The sequence below is a fragment of the Anticarsia gemmatalis genome, chromosome 14, assembly GCF_050436995.1.
Source record: "Anticarsia gemmatalis isolate Benzon Research Colony breed Stoneville strain chromosome 14, ilAntGemm2 primary, whole genome shotgun sequence".
Taxonomy (NCBI): domain Eukaryota; kingdom Metazoa; phylum Arthropoda; class Insecta; order Lepidoptera; family Erebidae; genus Anticarsia; species Anticarsia gemmatalis.
The window spans coordinates 4,831,374-4,854,049 of NC_134758.1; the positions used below are offsets into that span (position 1 = coordinate 4,831,374).

Below are 22,676 nucleotides of genomic sequence, written 5' to 3' on the forward strand. Positions count from 1 at the left end.
TACAATAAACCATTTTTATTTGCAAAACTGTGTTAAATTTTTGACATATTTTTCATAATATTGGTTCAAATTTTGAATGCAAAAGGGACTTATATGCTTTTTTCTCTTAACAGGTGACAGCTATCACAAAGTTTGTTTTGTAGATAGATAGAGCTAAAAAATACGCATCTAATGATTTATTAACATCTTATATTTAATAATTAACTATATGAAATATTATAAAAAAACTGTTTCAAAAATTTGTTTTGGCTGTCCTGTAAAATTTATAGATTTCGATTTGTGACCCTTTTGTATTCAAGGAGCGATGTGTGATGGTGGTAAAACGACCCTAGAGTACGGGCAAAAAATATAGTTACTTTGCTGGCTCTCAGTTTGAGGTTTCCATAAACTTAGAGGCTATAATTGCAATGATAAAATCACTATAGGTGCACCTATACTGTTAAAACTAATGTGATGTACTGTTATTATCTTTATCTTTGGCACAAAAGATTTTCCTTGTAAAATTACCCTTATAAATAGACTACTTCATAAACAATTTCCTGCTTTTTTCTTATGCTTAATGTATAATACATAAGTATAAATAATATACAGCTCCGGATATGTATCTTCTTTTAACATCGTATTCTATTTATAGGAATAATATGAAGTAAAATATTGTTTTTTGAATTACGGAAATGTACCCTCGAATCCACTGCCAAGAGATTTCTTCAATAATTAATTTATGTCTCAAAAATATCGTAGCACTCATACTGTTACAAGAGAGCTACTAATATGTATATCGTACTAACGACTTTTCTTTGCTGACTGTCCATAATGCATACGAGTATTTTTCATAATTGGCCGCTAAGGCCTATTTATGATTATTTTCCCATCAAAGGTAAAACGTAGAACATCCAGAGAACATCAGGCAACTAAGTTACTCTAGTGTCTCGATTTGGCAATACACTATACTTAGTATTTTTTCTTTGAAATACAAAATAAATTAAGCAAAATCCAACTCTATCAAAACATTTACATATAAAATAAACCCTAAGCGGCTTCATTTACTGGCAAGGGATAAAAATATTGAAGGTAACATAAAATAAGGGTAATCTTTAATCGAATGCCGACTCGAGGTACTAAGGGTATAATCAAAAACCGATCGCCGAAAGAAGACATTTTTACCTGCCACTGGCCGTTTGCTTCGAAGAAAATTCCAAAATGAATTTTCTTATCGCCCATAACATTATTGGTTACCAATGCGATGTTTTTAAACGTAATCCGATGTTTGCTCGGTGTAATAAAAATTAATCTTACGAGTCTAAAGTAACTGTCCAGTGTATTAATAAAAAAAAATAGGTACTGCTGTTGTAATGTTTTTATAATTTACTGTTTACTGAACTCTAAAATTCAGTAAAAGGTATCTAATACCGTCATCTACTGTACTAAAGACAGCAAATGAACGCAGAAAATTGAGTTTATATTCAATATCAATAATCTCTTTATGAAGGTAAATCGACTCAAAACTAAAACGTTTATCTACTACCAAGTTGACTGATAAAAGAAAAAAGGCAAGTTATTACCGAAAGTAGCGTATCAGCATCGTCATAAATTGCAGAGATCCAATCAGAATAAAACCACGTATCATTTCAATCTAAACATAAAATTAAGGAGAAAAAAATTGCTTACAGTAGAAAAAGTCCTACTCACGCATCGTGAAATGTATCAGAGGGACATCTGCACTCTTTCGTCCAATCCGTAATAAAAGTGGATAGCGGTCATAAATTTTGAGACGAGAGTCCCAATACCGCAAGGGGGACGCGAGCCAACGCGAACCAATCCTCGAGAGCAATCAAATTGTGATCAGTACCGCATGAGAAGAATTTTTATGCGCACCCTTGAAAGCCTACGAGATAAATTCGAGCTATGAATACGACGCGACCAAGCCGAAACTTATTTATTTTGATTGAATATGTGATAAAATTTTACGTATCAATAGAGAGCGGGCCACCTGATTTTGTCTTTATAGTTTATTTGTCAGAGGTATCGTGCCTGTTATACCGTGAAGGTAAGTATTTTGTCGGGCTTCTTACAGAAATGTCACGGTTCGGTTGTACAAATTTTATGGTGTTATTTTTAGACGTTGTTACATTTTTATACTTATTTCGTATTCTTCTTTTCAATCAGGTGATCAGAGTAGAGAATAAAGTGACAAAAGTTATTACCTGTCTTCAACTACCTAAAGTCGGATAAATTTCAAGGAACTATATAGCACACATTGCAGTCTAGTGAAAGACGTAGTGATAATCGCCTCACCTCCCGGGGACCATCTATTTCAGCTGTCAACAGCGGACTGCAAGCGATCGCAAGACGTATTATGAATTCAATACGTTTTTCGACCAGATGGTGTTTGAATTATTATACTGTCTGAGTTTATTTTGTCTCTGGTTCTAAGGACTATAATTTGTTCATTTTATGTCAATGAAAAATGGCGGAAAGAATTTAAAAGCAGAACAACAGATGACTTTCCGGTGACTTACATCCCGTATCTCAGTCCTTTAATAGTTAATTATTGAAAGATAAATATCGTATCGCTTTTTGAATTTTCCTTTATCCTGATCGGGGCAGAGGTTGCTAGCACGGTCAGACTCAGTCGACTACATTGAGTACATCTTGAGTAGAAACATCAAACAAACCAAGTTTACCAATAATTAAAATTCAAATACTTATATAAATAAAAATTAAATTCTGTATTACATTAAGTCCAAACTTATTTCACACGAGCGGAACTGCGGTTAGATAGCATTAGTCAAAAACGCAAAGAAAAAAATGCAAGTAGATGAGAAATTCATTTATTTATTACACTTAGAGCCACTACTTCGGCAAGCAGCCTCACACTCTGCTTTGTAGTCAAAACGATTTTCATTGCCCCTACATCCACCGTATATGAACTCTACGCATTGCTTCTTGCAAGGGTCGTAGCCATAACTGAAATTAAAAATAAAAAAGTTTTAAATCAGGAGCTAGAGTAAGGATTGCTTTTTCTGAGTCATTATAAAAAACCAGATCGACAATAACAGTGATCAACCAGTCTTATCAATGACTAAACTATAATTAAATTATTAATTGTTAATATGGGCTATCTCAAAATAAAGTATCTTAAGGAAAATACAAGAGACAAATAAAGCATTTATTTACAAAAATAAAATATTCATTCTTACCTAGGAATGTAAGCTCTACATGGCCCTGTCACAAGAGGCTGTTTACATCTGCCCGGAACACCTGAAAATAAATTACAAATTGGTATATTATTGGTTTTTCAAAAATTATAATTGGTCCTCTGAGGTTATATCACTGCCTACTAATATAGGAGCAGAATTCCTTTTTGAAACCCAAACCTCGTACTCTCAAACAAGTGCGTACAAAATCCAATAACCTTTAAATTAAGTAGAATAAAAACATGACATTTACCAGAAACGTAGCACAGAACAACAGCACAAATAAATGTAAGAACAAATAACCTCATCTTGACAAAGTTCTCCGTAAACTGAATAACACTATGAAAAATTCCTCTTTATTATTTATATGTAGTCCAATACTTGTCTATTATTTAAATATATTGTAATTTATTATTGTTATCTCGTAATTGGTTTTTAACACTCTACTGAATTATCTTTACGAATATAAGCAATAAATTTCTTTTACTTATACTTCTATGCAAAAACAATTTCATACGAATTCTTCTGCCTACTTGCTCTTTCCATTGCATAAGTTTACCATTGCCATTTATTGGATTATTAGCATTATGTTTAACTATCGTACATACAGTTTAATATATCTAGTGTTGTCTTGGCTTATAAACATAGAGACTCCAATAATTTAGTATTCCTTTCATCCTACTAATATTATAAATGCGAAAGTTTGTGAGCATGTATGTATGGATGTTTGTTACTCTTTCACGCAAATACTGCTGAATCGATGACGATGAAATTTAGTATGTAGCTAGCAGGTAGCTGAAGACCGAGAATAACACATAGGCCGTTTTTTATCTCAGCGTTCCCGAGGAATCGGGATTTACACGGGAAGGGTTTCCACGCGGACAATAATAATTCCTTACATTTTTACAGAACACAAAAATCTTCGATTCTATTGTTGAGAGATCAAAGAATAAACAAATTCCAGTATAAATGATACAGGAGTAAAATCTGTTGGTAATCCGAGAACATTAATTTAATAAGAAATTCTCAGTAACGTGTGTTTGGCAAGTCGGATATTAGCTTCGAGTGAATTTGGACAGAATTGCTTTTTTCAAAACACTATGAACGTTTATTGGGTTTATTTGAAGTAACCTACATATTTCTTAGATAATATAAGAACTGGTTTCTTGATAAAACTGTATTTTTCTAACAACATTGTGATGTCTAGTAGCGTATACTGACAAAATGTTGAAACACAAATGAACGAACATAACATACATTACATAACTTCACGCCTTTTATATAGGTACTACATGCTATTATACCCAAAAAGTGGGCAGAGCTGTTTAGAATACTCCTGTTCCGCCAACGAACGTGCCTGAACGTTCACATCTTTCCCATCTTTGACATCGTAGTCATGTGTAGAGGACGGACATTTACGTTAGTTACGTGACTATATAACTTATATGAAAATTAGGAAACACTAATAGCACCGCTCTGTGCAGGAATCAACACTGATACCCAAGGGAGCAGTCAAGTATCTCAGTTGACAACTATTTTAAAGCCACTATGCTGTACATTGTTTTCTCCCTTAGATTATTACGATTAACGCGTGGCGTGAAAGCAGCAATGACCTGAATAGTAACTATAAATCTGACGTACACTAGTTGTCTACTGAGATACGTGAGTGGCCATAGGAAGTATTAAGTTCGACGGTTGAGACCACAGAAACAGTTTCAAATAAACCGAATTAAAAATTCACCAATGTTATTTTTCAAATGATATTCGCGGCACAAGTTGTGGGAGCAAGTTTATTGAGACCTGTGGATGTGAATGGCCAAGTTGGACGGAACTTTACTCTTTGCTCACAACTCCGGAGTTTCACTTCCGATCCGATGGAACCACATCAAAAGATATACAAATATATACAAATTCAAATGGATTAACTGTTTGTGGAGTTCGCGCGAGGTATTTGTGTTTCAGACTGGGATTTGTGATGTTTTGTTTATGTTGAGTGTTATTGTTAAAGTACGGAAGTCTAAATATGAAGGTCGAAATGTGGCTTTTGTGAAATCTTTAAGTACATGACTATTCACTGGAAAATTAGCTGTAACAATTTTGTCCAGCGTAGCGTAGCGTCGCTAACGTGTGCTTTATTTCATTGTATTAGCTATATATCTAAATCTATCAAAATCTTTTTAGTACTTTAAGTAGAATATAATAACAACCTTCGGCATTTATACTAATACAATATATATCGTAGAATTTTTAATAGTTAGCATAATTTCTGTACCAAACTAAACCTCGGAAAATGTATTCGAGGGTGTGTGAGGTGATGACGTCATTTCTCAGTGTACACGTGCACCTAGACTCATAACTTAGACTTGACGTGACAAACAGTGGTGCCTTGCAGCTCACACCGGACATTACCATAATTTACAACTACCCTCCTCTATTCCCTAACGTCTTATGTTTCAAAATACGAATTTTTGAAATGACTCAAAGTTCGATGTTTTAGTTTTAGTGAAAAAAGAAATGTTGTTTTTCTACATATTTATCAACACTATCGGTTTACATTTTTTATTAATTTCCCATTTAAATGCATAAAACATACTAGATCTATTTAATTACTAACTAGTTAATTTATTTATTTATTCTAGTATTACCATTCAATCGTAAAAACAGAGAAATTTAATTTAAAGCCTATAGGAAATATGAGAAGGAATCGCACTGTATATTAATATACAAATAAGCACATCGCAACGATCTGTCTTGATTATGTTCAAACGGAAAACGCTTAGATGCACGAAAACGCATTGCAACGATTTGTGTTGCGGTTATTCTGTGCCGCAAAAATATAATTGCAATGAGCGTTTTAAAACTCTTATGCCCAATAGAAAATAAGACTTCGGAGACCCTTAGCACTTGGAGTACCGTTTTACGTTAGTTATAACAAGTAACCTTAAGTTACCTTAGTTATACTTAGTAGTAATCTGCCAAAAATAAATAGTACGGTTAATAGTATCATAATGTATCCACTTGAACTTGTCATTTTTTTATCATTTAAAAAGTTTTGTAAAGTTCAATAACTATGTAATCATATGACGACTATCGCTTATCACAAATGGAATCTTATCAGCGATCAATAAAGTAGAGTTACGCATTTGCTCTATTTCGATACAATATCTTCAAAGATAAAGTACCTACTATGTGCGCACTTTTTCATTTGACCGTTGTGATTTGTTATTTTCATTGTCAAGAATATTTCTTTGTTTTGGTACTTTTATGTAATGATACGATTATACTTGGTTATTTTCCTTGGTGTATACGAGATTCTGTTGCAATAAGACATAAGAAGAATGTAGAGACTGATTACTTGCATACATACATAGTACATAAAATCACGCATTCTTCCCATACGGGGAGGCAAAGACCAGAGAACGCCACAAATCGGTGAGCGCTCCTAAACAAATTTCAGCACTAAAATTTCTTACATAAAAATAAAATATATAAACATAGTTTATCAAACATCCATTCAAAGAGACTTAAGATTCCGATCCAAAACACAACTCCAACCATTGAAAATCACGCATGTATCAGAATTGACTTGTAATTGTGACTTGTTATAATGTCAAAGGATGATAACATCGTGTTTTGTTATATTCATTAATGAAACTTCTCGAAATCTATCTAGCAATCTTGCCTAGTGAAAATTACATAATCGGGATAGCGGATAATGGCCACTATAAACAAAGTCCTGCACAGTTGGCTGGTTTCAATGAAACTCGCCGCCGTAGCCGAAATCGGCCAGGACGACATCAATATATTATTTTATTTTTTCAACAAATAATAGATATTATAAATTTTACTCCACTATGCAGTTTGCTAGCTGGCTACGCGTCTCCTGCCGAAATTATAGAGGCAGACAACAATCATATCTATCAAACTAACTAATTGTGAAATTGGGAACGTCCATTCTTTCCTTCACCATTTGCGTTACACCAACTCAGTTAGTGCAGAAGCGCAATTCTGTATAATCTGTACTGTCGAGTATCGAGAATTTGACATTTATAATGTACTGCCAAAATTGTTCCTACGACGCCCGCTAGAGGCGCTGATCAGATTTTCATACAAAATTTCTCGATGACAAGCTGGTTGTCGGTAGTCGATAGTAGTAGAGAATCGAGCTACTGTACCTCGATTCTGTACCACTATCGACTACCGACAATCGGCTAGCTATCGAAATTTTGACATTTAGAATGTACTGCCGAAATGTTTCCAAGACACCCGTCATAGGCGCTGATCAGATTTTCATACAAAATTTCTCGATGACAAGCCGGTTGTCGGTAGTCGATAGTAGTAGAGAATCTAGCTACTGTACAGGTACGTACTTTGTTTATAAATTGTATGTTACTGAAGGTTATATTGGTAATTATCAAAGAAGGTATTGACCTACTGTCCCTTAGACCTCGTCCTCAAATCCTGCATAACTCATCACTAATTTCAACCGTTATTCTATCTAGATAATTACTAAAACGATGCTAAAAAGAATAATAATGACAAGATCTGCAATTTATTTACAACAATGTTAGTTAATTCACGGATTTTTCTTAATTTTAAGAATTTATCTTGATAACAATTGTGCCAGTTTGATCCATGCCATCCGAAATCATGATTTTGGAAAAAAAACTGACTACTTTATACCATGTTCGAATCAGAACCTCTTTAATCCATTTAAATGATATTGAATTTCTAAAAGAAAGAAATATAGGTAACAAACTAATCCACTAAATAACTGACACCTACTTTATTTTTCGCCAGACAGTTTTATCTACATCGGAAATGAGAAGTCACGTTTTATAACAATTATTCACCGCAAAGTAACATTTTGCAGCTTTAAATAAAAACAATAATTAATTAGGATTACTCAATGCAGCAGGATCTCGTCCTATCAGTTCAAAATACCGCTTTAAAATCATTGCAATCATCATGTTGATAACCAAACATAATTTTTTACTTACATACACTTATGATAGTCAGAGATACAATTAGGAAATTTACCGCCAGTTCGAAAGGTAAGGCCAATGAAAAGAGCTAGCAAGAAACTCCTGGCCACTGTTTTTAATAGACCAACTGGTATTTTATACATCAATTCATTACAATACATTCCTATATATTCACACATACACAATTTTCCATATGAGTAGAGACCAGAAAATTGAATATTTTACTACATTAATTAATCGACTTACTAGTATTTTATTCAATTTGTCATTACGATACATTTCTAAAACCCGCCAATGTGTACCAATAGTCGTAAAAAGATAGCGACATTATCAGTTGCAATTTAGACAATACGTGGCCACCATCATGGCCACGGTCATGACGCGCCTTTAATGACTAATCGCTGTATAATCATTATCATGATTACAACTAGATAAGATTGCTAATAAACGTCTAACTACAATTTCAGAATGGCATAAGTGATATCAATAGCATGATTCTCTACAGTCCGTACTGTCTATCGAATGTTTGACATTTAAAATAGACTGCAAAAAATAGTTCCTACTACGCCCGTTAGAGGCGCTGATCAGATTTTCGTACAATTTTTTCGATAGCTAGCTGTTAGTCGACACTCGATAATTGTACAGAATCGCTGTACAGTTCTAAGTAACGACTATGATTATTGTCTATTTATCTTGCTAGAAATTATTTACCAGACTACGCTTGAATCGGACAAAACAATTCAAAACACATTAACTTAAAATAAACTAACTTTATAATATTATAATGAAATTTGTACTTCATATTCAACAGAGTGTGAACACCCTAAAGCAAAACCCATCTCACACAAATATTCTCACGTAAGTCCTCTATTCACACCCCATTTGTTTCCTTTCCACAATACAAGTTATCAAATCAACACATTTAATTCGGAACTCATATCAAAGGGTCAACGCTGTCCAACAAATGTACGAGAATGACCGACCCTCGGGCCTTAAAGTTTCCTTCATACGTTTGACAGTTGGCAAGTCACGAACCTTTCAAATTGTTACTTCCTTAACCATATAATTTACTCGGTCTTTATTCAACTTTGTATTACGCAGTTCCCGGTAGTTAGGAAGACAGCTTTTACATGAGGTTTTACGGACTTATGGACTCGTATAGCCGTATAACTATGTGTTAATGAAGTAATGTTCTTGCGGTTTGTTTTAAACTAACTTGTTCGAGCGAAATAGATTGAATTACGACTAGCTCTAGTTAATTTTCAAGTTGCGTCTAGTGCGATGAAACTATTTAGACCACTTGTGAGCTAGAAATTATCTGTGTCATGTTGACTGACAGTTTATTCGAGTGTACATGAATTGCAACCATGACTGTAAATGAAACTGTCCCATAATTTGAAATAAAATAAGTAGGTACTGCTTATTTATCCTGGTAGCTAGAGTTTTCAAGTCTTAAATGGGTTTGGTGGAATTAAGAAAAAATCTGCCAAAAGATCAAAATGATACAACAAATACTTACAGATGATCGAAAAACCTTGACAAAGTTTTAATCATTTACATTTTAAGATTTAACCCGGCGTTCGCATAGTTGGGTCCGAGCTATTTTGAAACAAGTGTATTTCTCAGAATCTTTGTGCTACGTTGCCAAACTTCACAGTAGCTGGAGCTAAAAATCACACCTCCCCGCGGAATATCGCAAATTAAGCTTAAAAAGATAGACAAGTATGCAATAAGACGTATGATATTAACATGAAGTGTTTTTAATTCCATGCCTACACAGTACACAGGCTTAAGTACAAAGCATAGGTGTGTACGTAAGGATAATTCATAATTATTTTCAAACTGATAAAAGTACTCAACGAAAGTGTTGTTTTAATAGTTTTAACTTGTTCTTTTGAAGTGCTTTAATCACTCGACATGTGCATACCAGGGTTTATGACGTAGGTACTTACCTACTTCAGATGTATTTATTATATTTAACTCTTAGTTAGAATCCATTACCAAACCAATAGCATAATTTAACGTAATTATTTGGTCACACATAAGGTTAAACATTTGGTTACTTCGGTGAGTGACTACTTTCTTTCCATTCAAAGATTTATACTCACTTGTACATCACGTTTTGATGAACTACATTAAAAGCTGTAGATTCGAAATATGGCTGTGTCTGGCACATTTGGCTTGAGATACGTATACAAATTATAATGAGTAATGAGTATTAAATTATTTTTAGCATCACGTACTTGAGTGATTAAGTTTACAAGCAAGATATAGTTGTAAAAAAATATCAAAATAAATATCATGCGTAGTCTGAAAAATAATACCATATTGACCGACTAACCAACACGAAAATGCTGATAAAATTGTTTTCTATTCGTAGAGCTGATGTAAAGATAAACACAATAATAGCATTTGATAATAACATTGATAATAATAATGTCGTCATCTTAAGTATGGATTTAATTCGTTTTATCAATCAACTAGCTTTTGCTTTAGAAAGACGCTTATCTGTGTATGTTTCCTTATTATAAAACTTATCACATTTAGATTATATCAAATCAAATATTGTTTTTTCTCGAATAATGAATTACCCGTCTGTACTCGAAAGACTGTCCCTGATATGCGTTAATAGCCAGTAAAGTAACACACACTCTATCGCACGTTCTTAGGAGCGTATAGGATTACGCGCGGGAAAGCCGCCGCGTTCTTTGCTCGCGATTTTCTTCGCGGGCTTGACTGATGAGTGCGTCGCGTGGTTTAGGTGGCTATTTTGTTCCTGTGGCGCGGTCGGTAGTATATGCAACTACCACACGGCGGCCTCAGTTTCGATCCCCAGGTCGAGCAATGTACTAATGAGCTTTTATAATTAAATTAGAATATTGCCCGCTGTTTGGTAACTTACCCAATAAATAGCAAAAGCCTATCTCTATTACATCAAACATGAAACTAAATTTTTTAATGACGAAAGCTAAAGTTGTATGTCTGCTTGTATTTATGTATTATTAATTCATGCAACGTCACTCGAGTCCCGGATATCCAAATGTTCACTTTAATTGCATTTATCATCAAAATAAATTATCTTTTTAATTCTAGCATTAACACTTCAACAATTAAGACTTTAAGTTCTACTTATTAATATACATTGAAAACGGACATTTATATGTTATCTTACTTAAGTAGAAACTTAATTTTAAGATAAATAAAGATAAATATTGACAATGTTTCATCTATACGGTATCGCAAATGGTCATTTTGTCACCCGAATCGGCATTATGACATGTATTTTTCATATTTTTAAATGATGACCAAATCTAAAAAAAAATATTTTAAGTCATCAGAAACCTCAAGTATATTAAATATATTATGCACACGGAATTATAGTCTCTGCACACGGTAGGTAACTTAGAAGTAAACACACATACAAACATAAAATCAGGCCTTTTTCCCATAGAAGTAGGCAGGGACTAGAATCTTTCGTTTGGTACGATTCTTACGTAATGTATTTCACACACCTCTGCCTAACCTTCGGGTATAGCTGAACAGTAAATGACGTGAAAACGTGTAAGAATGTATGTTGAAGTACAACATAAAATATCTTGACTAGTATATTTTTCTTATAACGTATGTTTTCATGAGCTAGATTCAATTTATTTTAGAAAACTGATTCAGCTGGAAGTTATAACGATATTTGTTCGCACTAGCAAACAAACAAGGCGGTCCAGTCTGTTAGTTCTCATATAAACTCGGTAGGATTAGTAAACATTTACGTTATATGCTCTCATAGAAACCAATGTGAACAGAAATCTATTTTCAATTCAATTTAATCGTTTCAAAACTTTTGTTTTTCTAAAGTATTAGCCTGTCAGTAAATCAGTAAATATGTGTTCTTATAATTGGATTGTATTGTGGAGAGCAAATTTTCTAACACCTTAAAATAATTCTTTTAAAATTACCAACTCAAATTAAATGTGTTTGAGTTGAATTTGATTAATTAACAAATTGCCCCAGAAAAGTGCAAGCATAAAATTGCTCAGCAAGTCGTTAAGGGGTTAGAACAGCTTCTAAAAGACATAAGTACCCCCTAATTTAGTAATGATATTTATAGACTCCCCTAATCCGGTTAGGTATTCATAAAAATCCCCGCAAGTCTAAAACACACAAAAGATAGTAGATTACTCAAAATAATCAATAGCTTGCCTGATAACGTTATCTGTAATCAACACACGACAATACGTTACACCAATGTTAACTTGTGCCTTGTTCAAAACGCCACGAATATTGTGCAATAAAAATAATATATTTTTAGTGTCAAAAATGGAAGTAATCAACAAAAGTGATGACGACAGTCTGAAGAGGCGACATTTTGCTAAGTTGCATGAAAGGATACAAAACAAATACATTGAAATGCAACGCAGACTCGAAAAATCTAAATCTGTGGACTCGTTGTCAACACTCAGTGAAGATTACGTTTTCGTGGATAACAAATATGCAAGTAGTATGGATATAAGAGACAGTGATGTATTGATAAACGGGAATTCCCAAAACAATTTAAGACACAGTGTGATAATAGAAGAAGTGAACAGTAATGATGCCAATTTACAGTACGTGAGTGTGCGACAAGTGAGTGTTGTATCGGAATCAGAAACGACTCCGAGTGAAAGAAATGAGAACGATAATGACACCGTAACAAACAAATTTTTCGGGGAGGAATTTTCCAAAATGAGCCTCGAATCGTAAGTTTGTTTTGTTTTTCCTTGTAACAAAGGCAATTTCAATATAATGAGGAATTTTCCCAATATCTTTGCAGATTAAATGAAGTGGCCAAAGAAAGCGACGAATACCAACCGTCTCCCACGCCTCCCCCAACAAATTCAATACGTAATAAAATTGGCTCGAGAATATCAGCTGCTAAAGACAAACGTCGACAAAAGGAGAAGGAAAGAAACGCGACGAAGGACATGAAGAAAGAATCCAGAGAAAAAGTCGAAAAGGTCTTTTTTATTTACATTTCAAGTCGATGTTGTCGGGGGCGCGATTGTTAAAGCTCTTTTTAATGTTTACAAAATTGGCGATGCTTTGGAATTCTTTTACCTATTAGATTTACTGGATTCACTTTCACGAATAGAAAGGGTTTATGTTAATCAGAAAAGGAATTTGGATTTAATCAACGTTGAACGTTTGTTTACAGTTTATATTAAGCAACACGAAACAAAGTCTACCGAAGTATTTGAAAAGGGCGAAAGTGGCGACGGTGACCATCGCATTAATTGAAGCCACTGGTCTGGAAACTGACGTTATTGATGAAAAGTCGACTCGCTTATTGTGTTGTCGCTTTAGGTATTATTTTCTTTGATATTTTGAGAAACCTTGCAAAATGAGTCTGACAAAAACAGTATTCGGATTATCTGTGCAGAAATCATTTAATGTTTGTTTTTCTGATCCAATCTATATCTGCATTATGACGAAAGCAGGTTCATTGATAAATCCGAGACAATATCAATCAAATGTAAAGAATTTATGACATGGACTTGAATTTATCGACAAAACAATTTTGTTTGGGAATCCATATCAAGAAATAACATATTTTAATCAAATTATTAATCGTGCAAAGCTATTAAAGTATGAATATCTTTATTAGGTTGGGCCCAGACAAGTATAAATCGAAAGTTATAAAAGGGAATACATCGGAAGTGAAATGGCAAGAATTATTCAATTTCAATTTGTTCGAAGATCATATTGTGGAGGTGTCTTTGTGGGACAAGGACTTTTGTTATGGCAGGTAAATTACTTGACAACAAATTATAACTTATTTTTAATCTGGCATCGCAATAACTTTGGGGAAGGAAGAAGTACAATGCTATTGAAATTTATATTAAAAAATGAATTCTTACTTCCGCCTCTTTATAATGTCAAAAATATTCGAATTGGAAATATGAAAAAATCTTGAAAGTGTTTGTTGCATTAAGTAATATCTGTAGATTGAATTATTTATATCTTAACGTAATTACAGCATTTTTGGTTCACTTTTTACGTAATTCATTATCGAATTACATCAAAAATGATAGCCGTTGTAAAAATACCAACTGGTAGTCAGTTCGCAGGAAATTAACAATACCTTTTCACAATAATTCTTCAATAAATATCTCATTTCAGGAGCCTTATCGATTTATCAGAAATGGAAAAGGAGAGGACACATAAAATGCGAATAAACTTGGAGAGTGAAGTGGGGAACTCGTCGGTCCAAATATTTATTTTGCTCACAATAAGTGGGATCTCTCTAGCGAACACCCTCATGGATCTCGATGATTATGAAGAAACGCAAAAGCAACTTGCTACAGTCAAAAAGAAATTCGTAAGTACAGGTTTAGTGTTTGCGATGCGATGAACGCCACGTGGATTGGATAAGATTGTGTCTGTTACATAATGATGATATTGTAATCTTGTTGTAATCTTATTGTCTTGGTTTGTTTGGGAAATAATCTGACGTTTGATTATCTCTCTCTGCGTTTGTGACGTATTATTTTCGAAATAGCAAAAGAAAATTGTTTTGACTTTCGTGTTAATTACGTTTTCGATTTTATAACTAACTAGTTGACCCGCACAACTTCGCTTGCGTCACAAAAGACAGAATGGATCATAATTTTCCCCGTTTTTGTAACATCTTTCGTTGCTACTCTCTGCTCCTCTTGGTCGTAGCGTGTTGATACATAACCTATAGCCTACCTCAATAAATAGGCTATCCAACAGTAAAATAATTCTTCAATTCGCACAGGTAAATCCTGAGATTAGCGCGTTAAGAAAACCAAACAAACAAACTCTTCAGCTTCATAATATTAGCGTAGATGCAAAATGTAAAGTCTCATTCTTTGGTTTGATAAAAACATTTATAATTGTTTTCCAGGCCTGGTACCACTTCAAAGACAAATCTACGAATGTGGGCAATCTATCCGTCATAGTGTACGGTGCTAAAGGACTATGGAGCCACGATTGTTGCTGTGTGTTGGAACTAAACAACGAACGTCTACAAACTCACACCGAGTTCAAAACAAACGAACCTAACTGGATGAAGATATTTACTTTGTAAGTATTGTGCTTACAACTAAATTGTATCTGGGTACTTGCATTTATAACTATAAGAGCATGCCTTGGAAAACTTGATATCGTTAGCCTCTACTACAAATAATATGACTATGTATTATTACATAGATTCAATTTGTTACCGTTGTTATAGTAAACAAAAAAGTTACGAAACATGATCACTTAAAAGGTTTTTCATACTTGGATTTTACACTCCCAAATACTTAAATATAGTACAAATACAGCTTATTTTTATATTTTAAGGTATTAATAGCCAGTTGCTCTTTGCGGTATCCATAAAAATTGCGTAAGAACTGTTTGTCAATTAATTTTGTGTCCGCTTAGGTATAAATTGTTTAAAGTATTTGTTTTGCACAAGATACAATCACGTATGTATGTACCTCATAAAATCACACTTTTTTTCATCGGCAAGGACCAAAGAGTTGGCTCTTAGAGACCAAATATTAATCATCAAATTATTTCAATTTGATTTCAGCGACGTGACCGATGTCACTTCGATCTTAGACATCACAGTCCACGACGAGAAGAAATCAGAAGACGTTGGAAAAATCTCAATACCTTTACTCAGAATTAAAAGTGGAGAGAAAAAGTGGTACGCGCTTAAAGATGCTAATTTAAGAGATAGAGCCCGAGGGAATAATCCGAGGATATTAGTTGAAATGAAACTTACTTGGAATCTCGTAAGTGTTGCTTGGTCACGATCTTTCCCTTTTAAGAATAGCTTGGGGTCCGGATTATAATAATTAGACGAGGGATTTTAGTATTAGCACCTGATTTTGTTTGTTCTATTTGCTAAACATCGTAATGAAATTTTGCATGCTAGAGTTATTTAAACATCTCTGGAAGTTATGTTTTGTTGTCAACTCACATAATAATATGGAGAGCATAGTAACTACAATAACAACAACAACGACAGCATACTAACTCAATGGTTTTCATCACACCTGTCTGTCTCTACGAAAGTAAACCTGTGCCCAACAGTAGGACAGTAATTCATATTTCTTTGGAATAGGGGTCAATGTCCTTTGATCTCCAGCCAATTTCCCGGGTTGAAGAGGTCAGATTCATGTATTCAGTGATGTATTACACTATCGGAATACGAGGAAGGAACAATTGTTATAATATTATCTTATACATTTTCCGAAGAATTTGGCTTCGCTTATGTAATTACTTATGAATTTCCCGAAACAACGTTACAAGGTTTCTACTCAACAGTGCCTTACTTAACGAAATCAGACATTTTGATAATACTGTGTTTTATAAATAGAGCAGTTTTTCTATCTATTTAACTGTTATTCATTTAGCTAGCTTTTCCCGCGGCTTCGTCCATGTGAAAAAGAAGTAAGTTTTCATAGAAGAGTAATAAACAAACAATCATGCTTACATAATTACAAATACATACATACGTCCTCACGAATTTTCGCATTTATAATATTATTGGGATACTTACCTAACTATAGTTTTCAAATTTACCGTAGTTAGAGACCTAGTACCGTAGTTAGACCTCTATCTCTTCTTTGTTTCTATTTTCTTTTTTAATTTACCCAACATATTTTCCATTAAAACTAACTATTTTCAGCTCTCAACAAATACAGCTGTACCCATTGTCCACAGGTGAAAGCTTCAACGCGAGTAATAAATCCTAAGGAGCCGAAGTACTTGCAAACAGAGGACAAAGTCGACAGACACATCTTCGCAAGGAACCTATCGAGAGCTAAGATTGTCCTGGCTTGGATCTTAAATGCTTTCAGAGTCCTCAAGTAAGTATTCAATTGGAGATACGTTGGAAAGAAAGGTTACTGTCGCACTGACGATATTTATAGGTAGAGGTTAAAATGTGTTCATGTCATTCATTTTCCTTCATGCATTAAAATCTCTATAATCACTGTACGTTGTGGATGAACTGTCAAAAATGGAGTAATGATTTGTCGGAAATTATACCAAAACGGAGTACGTTTAGAATAACCAAACCCAGCCCAGGTTGATTGATAGTATTTTATACACAGATTAATAAACGGACAACATACAACGTCAAATTTAAACATCTATACATTAAAAACCCTTTTAAATTAATGTTCGAAAATTCGACAACTCAAAACTAAATTCGTAACAGAAACGCAAAAGCGAATATAAAGTCAGAAACTTTTATACGTAAGAACACTCACAGTAACGAGCGACTTAATCCTTTAAAATAAAAACACATACACAAGTACGTAGTGAACTTCGTAATTAACAAGTGTTGGTCGGAAAATTCTCGGGAAAGTTCGCACTTTCTACTTGAATTTACCCCAACACTAAGTAGGCCACTTTATTGGCTTTTGATTAGCTCGTTTCAGCTAATTGAGGCTTTCGAAAGAGCCTTTATAATAAACTATGTTTACTTCGATTTAATTTACGCGAAGGAAGCTCACGGATAATCCAGTTCGAAATAGTTTGTAACTTGTTATACAATAGTGATAGAGTAATTAAGAAGTTTTGTACTCGAAACTAGGGTACACAAGTAATTATTTTGGTATTTCATTAATTATTATTACGCCGATTAATTCAATTAGGAAGTTATTTATCACTTACGGTAATGGTAAAGTACATTTCAAAATATCTTGTTAGGACTGTTATGGCAAAATTTATCATAATATTCTTGGGTGTATGACAGACTACTAAACCATATAGTAGTGAGTATATTCAGTCAACATAGCTAAACATGTTTATCCGTTCTTTAAACATCAAATAAAACTAAAATACGGATAATTACTAGATATACAATTTTACTATGGGCACATCGCACATTAAAAAAATATAAAACATGTACCCTTTTCTAATATTATTCATTCAAATAATAAAACTTTTTATTACAGAACATTCCTAGAATGGGAATCAACGAAGGTGAATTTCGTATCACTAATAATATGGCTGCTTTTCTGTTGGTTCTTCAAAATGTGGATGGTGCCGCTCCTGCTGCTTATACCGTTCTTTTGGTATCGACCACCGCAATACTTCCTAGTTAATTGTAAGCATGACATAATAATATTATTTTTAAATGTATCTTAAAAAGTAACAGTAGTTTGCAATTAGTGTGATATAGTGCCTACAAGAGCAGTCACGACAATATGATATCTACAACATAAGAATTTCAAAGGAATGTAAGGTATCAAAGTAATTATAATTATTATAAGCTAACCACTTGTATAAAGTGAAATAATATAAAAATCCAAGTAAAACTAACGTTTCCTTGATAGATGTGTTAAGTGTAAATTCCCTTATCAACATGTACGTAAATTCAGATTTTTTTGTAATTTTCCATAACACTTAAACAGTTATGTTAACTTGAACAATTATAAGTTGTATTCAATTTCCATGTTACAGGGAAAAATGGCTTGTTACAGAAAACTCAGGCCGAACAGGAAGAAGTGAAAAAGGTAAGACTTCGAATATTGATCCGATAATACACGAACAGTTTGTACACATCCGACCCGTTTTCATAACAAATCGGGAACAGACTAGAATAAAATTCACATCCTTTTGCTGTTGAATTTTCTATTTATATTTTCTTTACTATTATTATATTTTCCTCTTTGCTGAAGTTCGTATTTCTATTTCTTCCGCATTTCTGAATGCAAGATAACATTCAAAATTTGCCAAAACGCAAATATTTTCAAGCAACAATTTGGTATTACCCTTATAGTCTCAATAATATCCCGGAGTTTGATAACGGGCCTAGTATGTGGCCACGGGCTTATGGTATATTTTAAATGGTCCATGAAAGGGGACAAACAATGAAAATGTCCAAACACGGTTTTATTTCATACACCTCCACATGTAAACAAAACGAGCGTGACGTTACAAAAAAACATAAACCTACACTCTTTCCATTTCTAAACTTTCTCAACACTGTCGATATTCACAAACATTCAAAGTATCAGAATGAATAATCACAAAACTTTGCTTACAGGAAGAAAAGAATCAAACTCTGAGACAAAAAATAAACAGCCTACAGGAGATGGTGCAAACTGTACAGAACTTTATCGGAGAATTCGCAAACCTCGGGGAGAGCATCAAAAAGTAAGTGAAGATATCATTTATAAAGGAGACGATACATTAACTGTTGAAAACGGATAATTTAAAGACCGATTTTAAATATCTAGCGATTCACTACTATTCTAGAGCTAGTCTAAAGCCAATCAACGCCACACACCGAGAGAGGCCAGATTGGCCAGTATTGGAGATACACTACTTGCGTGTTATTGCTGACGTAGTTGAAAACTGAGGAAATTTTGTGGTCTAGAGTTCGTCCACCCAGTAATAACGGGTGCCACCAAAAAATTTGGTACAAATTACCTGGTATTGACCTCTCCTTAACATAATCATCATCCAGCCCCATCAATTCATTTGCTACTTTGACGAAAACAAAACAGTCGCTTCTTATAAGTTAAAAGCAAAAATAATCTACCGTATCTGTGACGTGGCCCTTAGCTGTAGTAAGTTTTGCAAACGCTTCTCACTTTCGCACTCCTTAAAAAGTTAGGTCAAAGTGGAGCGCCTTTTAAATTGCAAAACATTTTATACTTATATAAAAAGCTATAGATAATACTTTCAAACTAGAGTAGGGTTGTAAACTACGTCACATGTAACGATTCCATCTCCCCTCTTTTGCATCTTTTCATCTCAGCGGTTGCAAGTATACACCCGACCTTTTTGAAAGGCATCAATGATAGGGTCCGTGTATCTCCTTCCATCATTTCCATTTACATTCTGATCAATCAAATTCACCCACGTCAATCCTGTTATCTCCTCACATTACTTTTGAATGTAACCGTTTCACGATCCAAATGAAAAACTGTCAAAGTGTATACGTTTTTCCTGATTGCAAATTATAACTACAAAACCACTTTCATTTTCTCCGTATTTTAAAGTTTTATAATGCAACTAGTATCTTAAAATAAGTGATTCAGAACCGTCTCTCTTCAAAACCGTGGTTACATTTCGAGTTTATTCGTGAATGGATCACCTTCTTTAAGAAAACAAACGTTCTGTATTGAATGATTCATAAGTTGTGTTTTGTTCGCAGCTTGTTCAACTTTACGGTGCCATTTCTCAGCTGTTTCGCGATATTCCTGATCGCAGTTATAGCCTTCGTTATGTTTATGATACCGATTAAATATATATTTATGGTTTGGGGTAAGTCAAAGTTTGCATTGCTTTTCAGATTTGTTTCTTTTACATAAAGATTGATAGTAAACCATTAAACAGTAAAACAGTTACTAAGGCGAGAGCTATGCGCTGGAATAGGATTATTATACTTAAAATCCTGATAAGAAAAGAAACATATCAATCTATAAAACATAAAAATCTTGCATGCCTTTTTGTAAAAAAAATCCATAGCTTGAATTTCTTTTTATTCCTAATTATTCTCATTTGTAGCAATTTCATTGCAATATTTTATAGTTTCAATTATATTTATTCAATAACACCGTCATTGAACTGTCAGGCCAATTTATGCCTTATTAGACTACAATAGTAGCTATTAACTGTTGCAGGTATTCATAAGTTCACGAGAAAAATCCTCCGTCCGAACAGAATACCCAACAATGAAATGCTCGACCTCCTCTCGAGAGTACCTAATGATGTAATATTGGTAAGTAGTTGCGTTTTCATTGGTTTTTAAAATTTATTAGTTGCAAGTTTGTAGTAGACAGTTACCTTATTTGTTGATTTAAAAGGGTTTTTATTTTGTTGCCTTTTCGTACACTAGTGTTGTTACATTTCCGTGTCATTATGAATATGATAATATCTCTAATGTTTATCTGACTATAAAATAAATGAGTTTTGAAGGCTACGTTACTTTAATATACCTTCGATAGATAGGTGCATTTGATTAGACAAAAAATGTAATTACGCTGGAAAGCGTGTTCCTGACAATATACGGAACACTAACGTGCTGCCGTATAAGCTCCCTTTAGCTTTGGTATTAAATAGAATAATTATGGACAGTACATTTAACTTAATAATTAAGTAATTTAAAACTACAACACTTACAACTTACACTAATCTGTTTACAAATTATCTTTTCCCGTATACTTGAATACAACGGACTTAGCAAATAATTCAAAGCTAATCCCAAGCTAAATGTTAAGCGCTAGCGAAGGTCAACAGCCAAATGAGAGCCTCTTACCCTGAACCATGCACTTAACACTTGATTTACTTTTCAGATGAACTGTGAAGAAATACCTTTAGAAGAAGTGTCCGACGAAGATTTGATAAAATGATCTGATTACTAGATTTAGATTTAATTAAACTCAATTTTATATCTATACGTCTGTCCTTTTGCATATATGAGCGGTAAAATGTATGGGATATGCGTAAAGTTAGAAAAGCGTTTGAAAATATGTAATTATAATTGTAATGTATTCTGAGCTTATATTGACATAGTTTTAGGTAGAACTTTTATTGTGATAATAAACTATATAAATAATCATTATCGTAAAAAGTATTTTATTATTTTTATTTCTTTATATTAACTCGTATATACATATTTTTATAAGGTAACTCAACCGGACTCCACGGACGTATTACCCAGCTGATAACGATAATTTTTATAACTCACAAAAGTTTACATATCGTCAGTCACGCCAGTATATATTTTTAATTAAATCTTGGCAACTCGGGAAGCTATTTTTACTGTAGTTAAAAACAATTGCTATAGCAACTTATTAGCATAGATTAAGTATCTACATTGATCAATTTATCAAGAACAGATCTAAGCACAGAAACTCAAATACACTCCTTACATTTTATTCAAATCTCTTCAAAACATTTTCTTCCCCAAAACAACCCTGCATCCAAAATATTCCTATTAAAATTGTTTGGTTTACCTTTAACGAGGCTCTAGGGGTTCCTATTGGTGTGAATCATTTGGCACCTATCGTGAATGTTGACAAATGATCTATGTAAATGGATGTTTAATACGCGTGTGGCTAATTTGCGGCCGGCCAGTATCGTCTGGGGAGCCATCCGTCAATGTATTGAAGACCGCTTCATTAGGCTATATGAAACGATCGAATGCAGTTTGTTTTTAGCTTTGGTGTTAGAAATAGAGGTAGAATAGGTGCATGGTGCTTTATTTTAAAGTTAACTATACTTTTTTAAGATGCAACTTTGGTTTCATCAAGTACCGGCTTAGAGCATAGCGTTTTCTATCAATACTGATCTAAGGAATACGCAATTCTCTGGTATATTTTTATGTTTTTTATTTTAGCGATGTAATTTTAGAAATTGTCTTCAATGAATTCGTCGAATTTCTATCAACGGAGAGCACGGAAGTATTACCTAAATTATTTAATTCAAAAGAACTCTCAAAGTTAATGCGTACTTGTCATACACTTTATATTAAAGCTCTCCT

The 22,676-nt window shown here is 33.6% G+C and overlaps 2 protein-coding genes across 2 annotated transcripts; one reads left to right on the plus strand and one right to left on the minus strand.

Annotated features, from left to right (window-relative positions):
- Positions 1-2,815: 2,815 nt before the first annotated feature.
- On the minus strand, positions 2,816-3,553 carry LOC142978503 (trypsin inhibitor-like). Its single transcript, XM_076122978.1, has 3 exons — positions 3,451-3,553; positions 3,201-3,261; positions 2,816-2,967 (listed from the first exon to the last, which is right to left on the minus strand). The coding sequence occupies exons 1-3, from the start codon at positions 3,503-3,505 to the stop codon at positions 2,832-2,834; spliced, it is 252 nt and encodes an 83-aa protein (XP_075979093.1). The 5' UTR covers positions 3,506-3,553; the 3' UTR covers positions 2,816-2,831.
- An 8,874-nt stretch (positions 3,554-12,427) lies between these two features.
- On the plus strand, positions 12,428-21,707 carry LOC142978268 (multiple C2 and transmembrane domain-containing protein-like). Its single transcript, XM_076122640.1, has 14 exons — positions 12,428-12,915; positions 12,990-13,173; positions 13,371-13,519; positions 13,821-13,961; positions 14,336-14,534; positions 15,084-15,262; positions 15,756-15,960; positions 16,895-17,040; positions 18,136-18,287; positions 18,644-18,696; positions 19,230-19,339; positions 20,346-20,455; positions 20,815-20,912; positions 21,487-21,707. Exons 1-14 carry the CDS (start codon positions 12,497-12,499, stop codon positions 21,541-21,543), a joined length of 2,202 nt encoding a protein of 733 aa, XP_075978755.1. The 5' UTR covers positions 12,428-12,496; the 3' UTR covers positions 21,544-21,707.
- Positions 21,708-22,676: the final 969 nt, after the last annotated feature.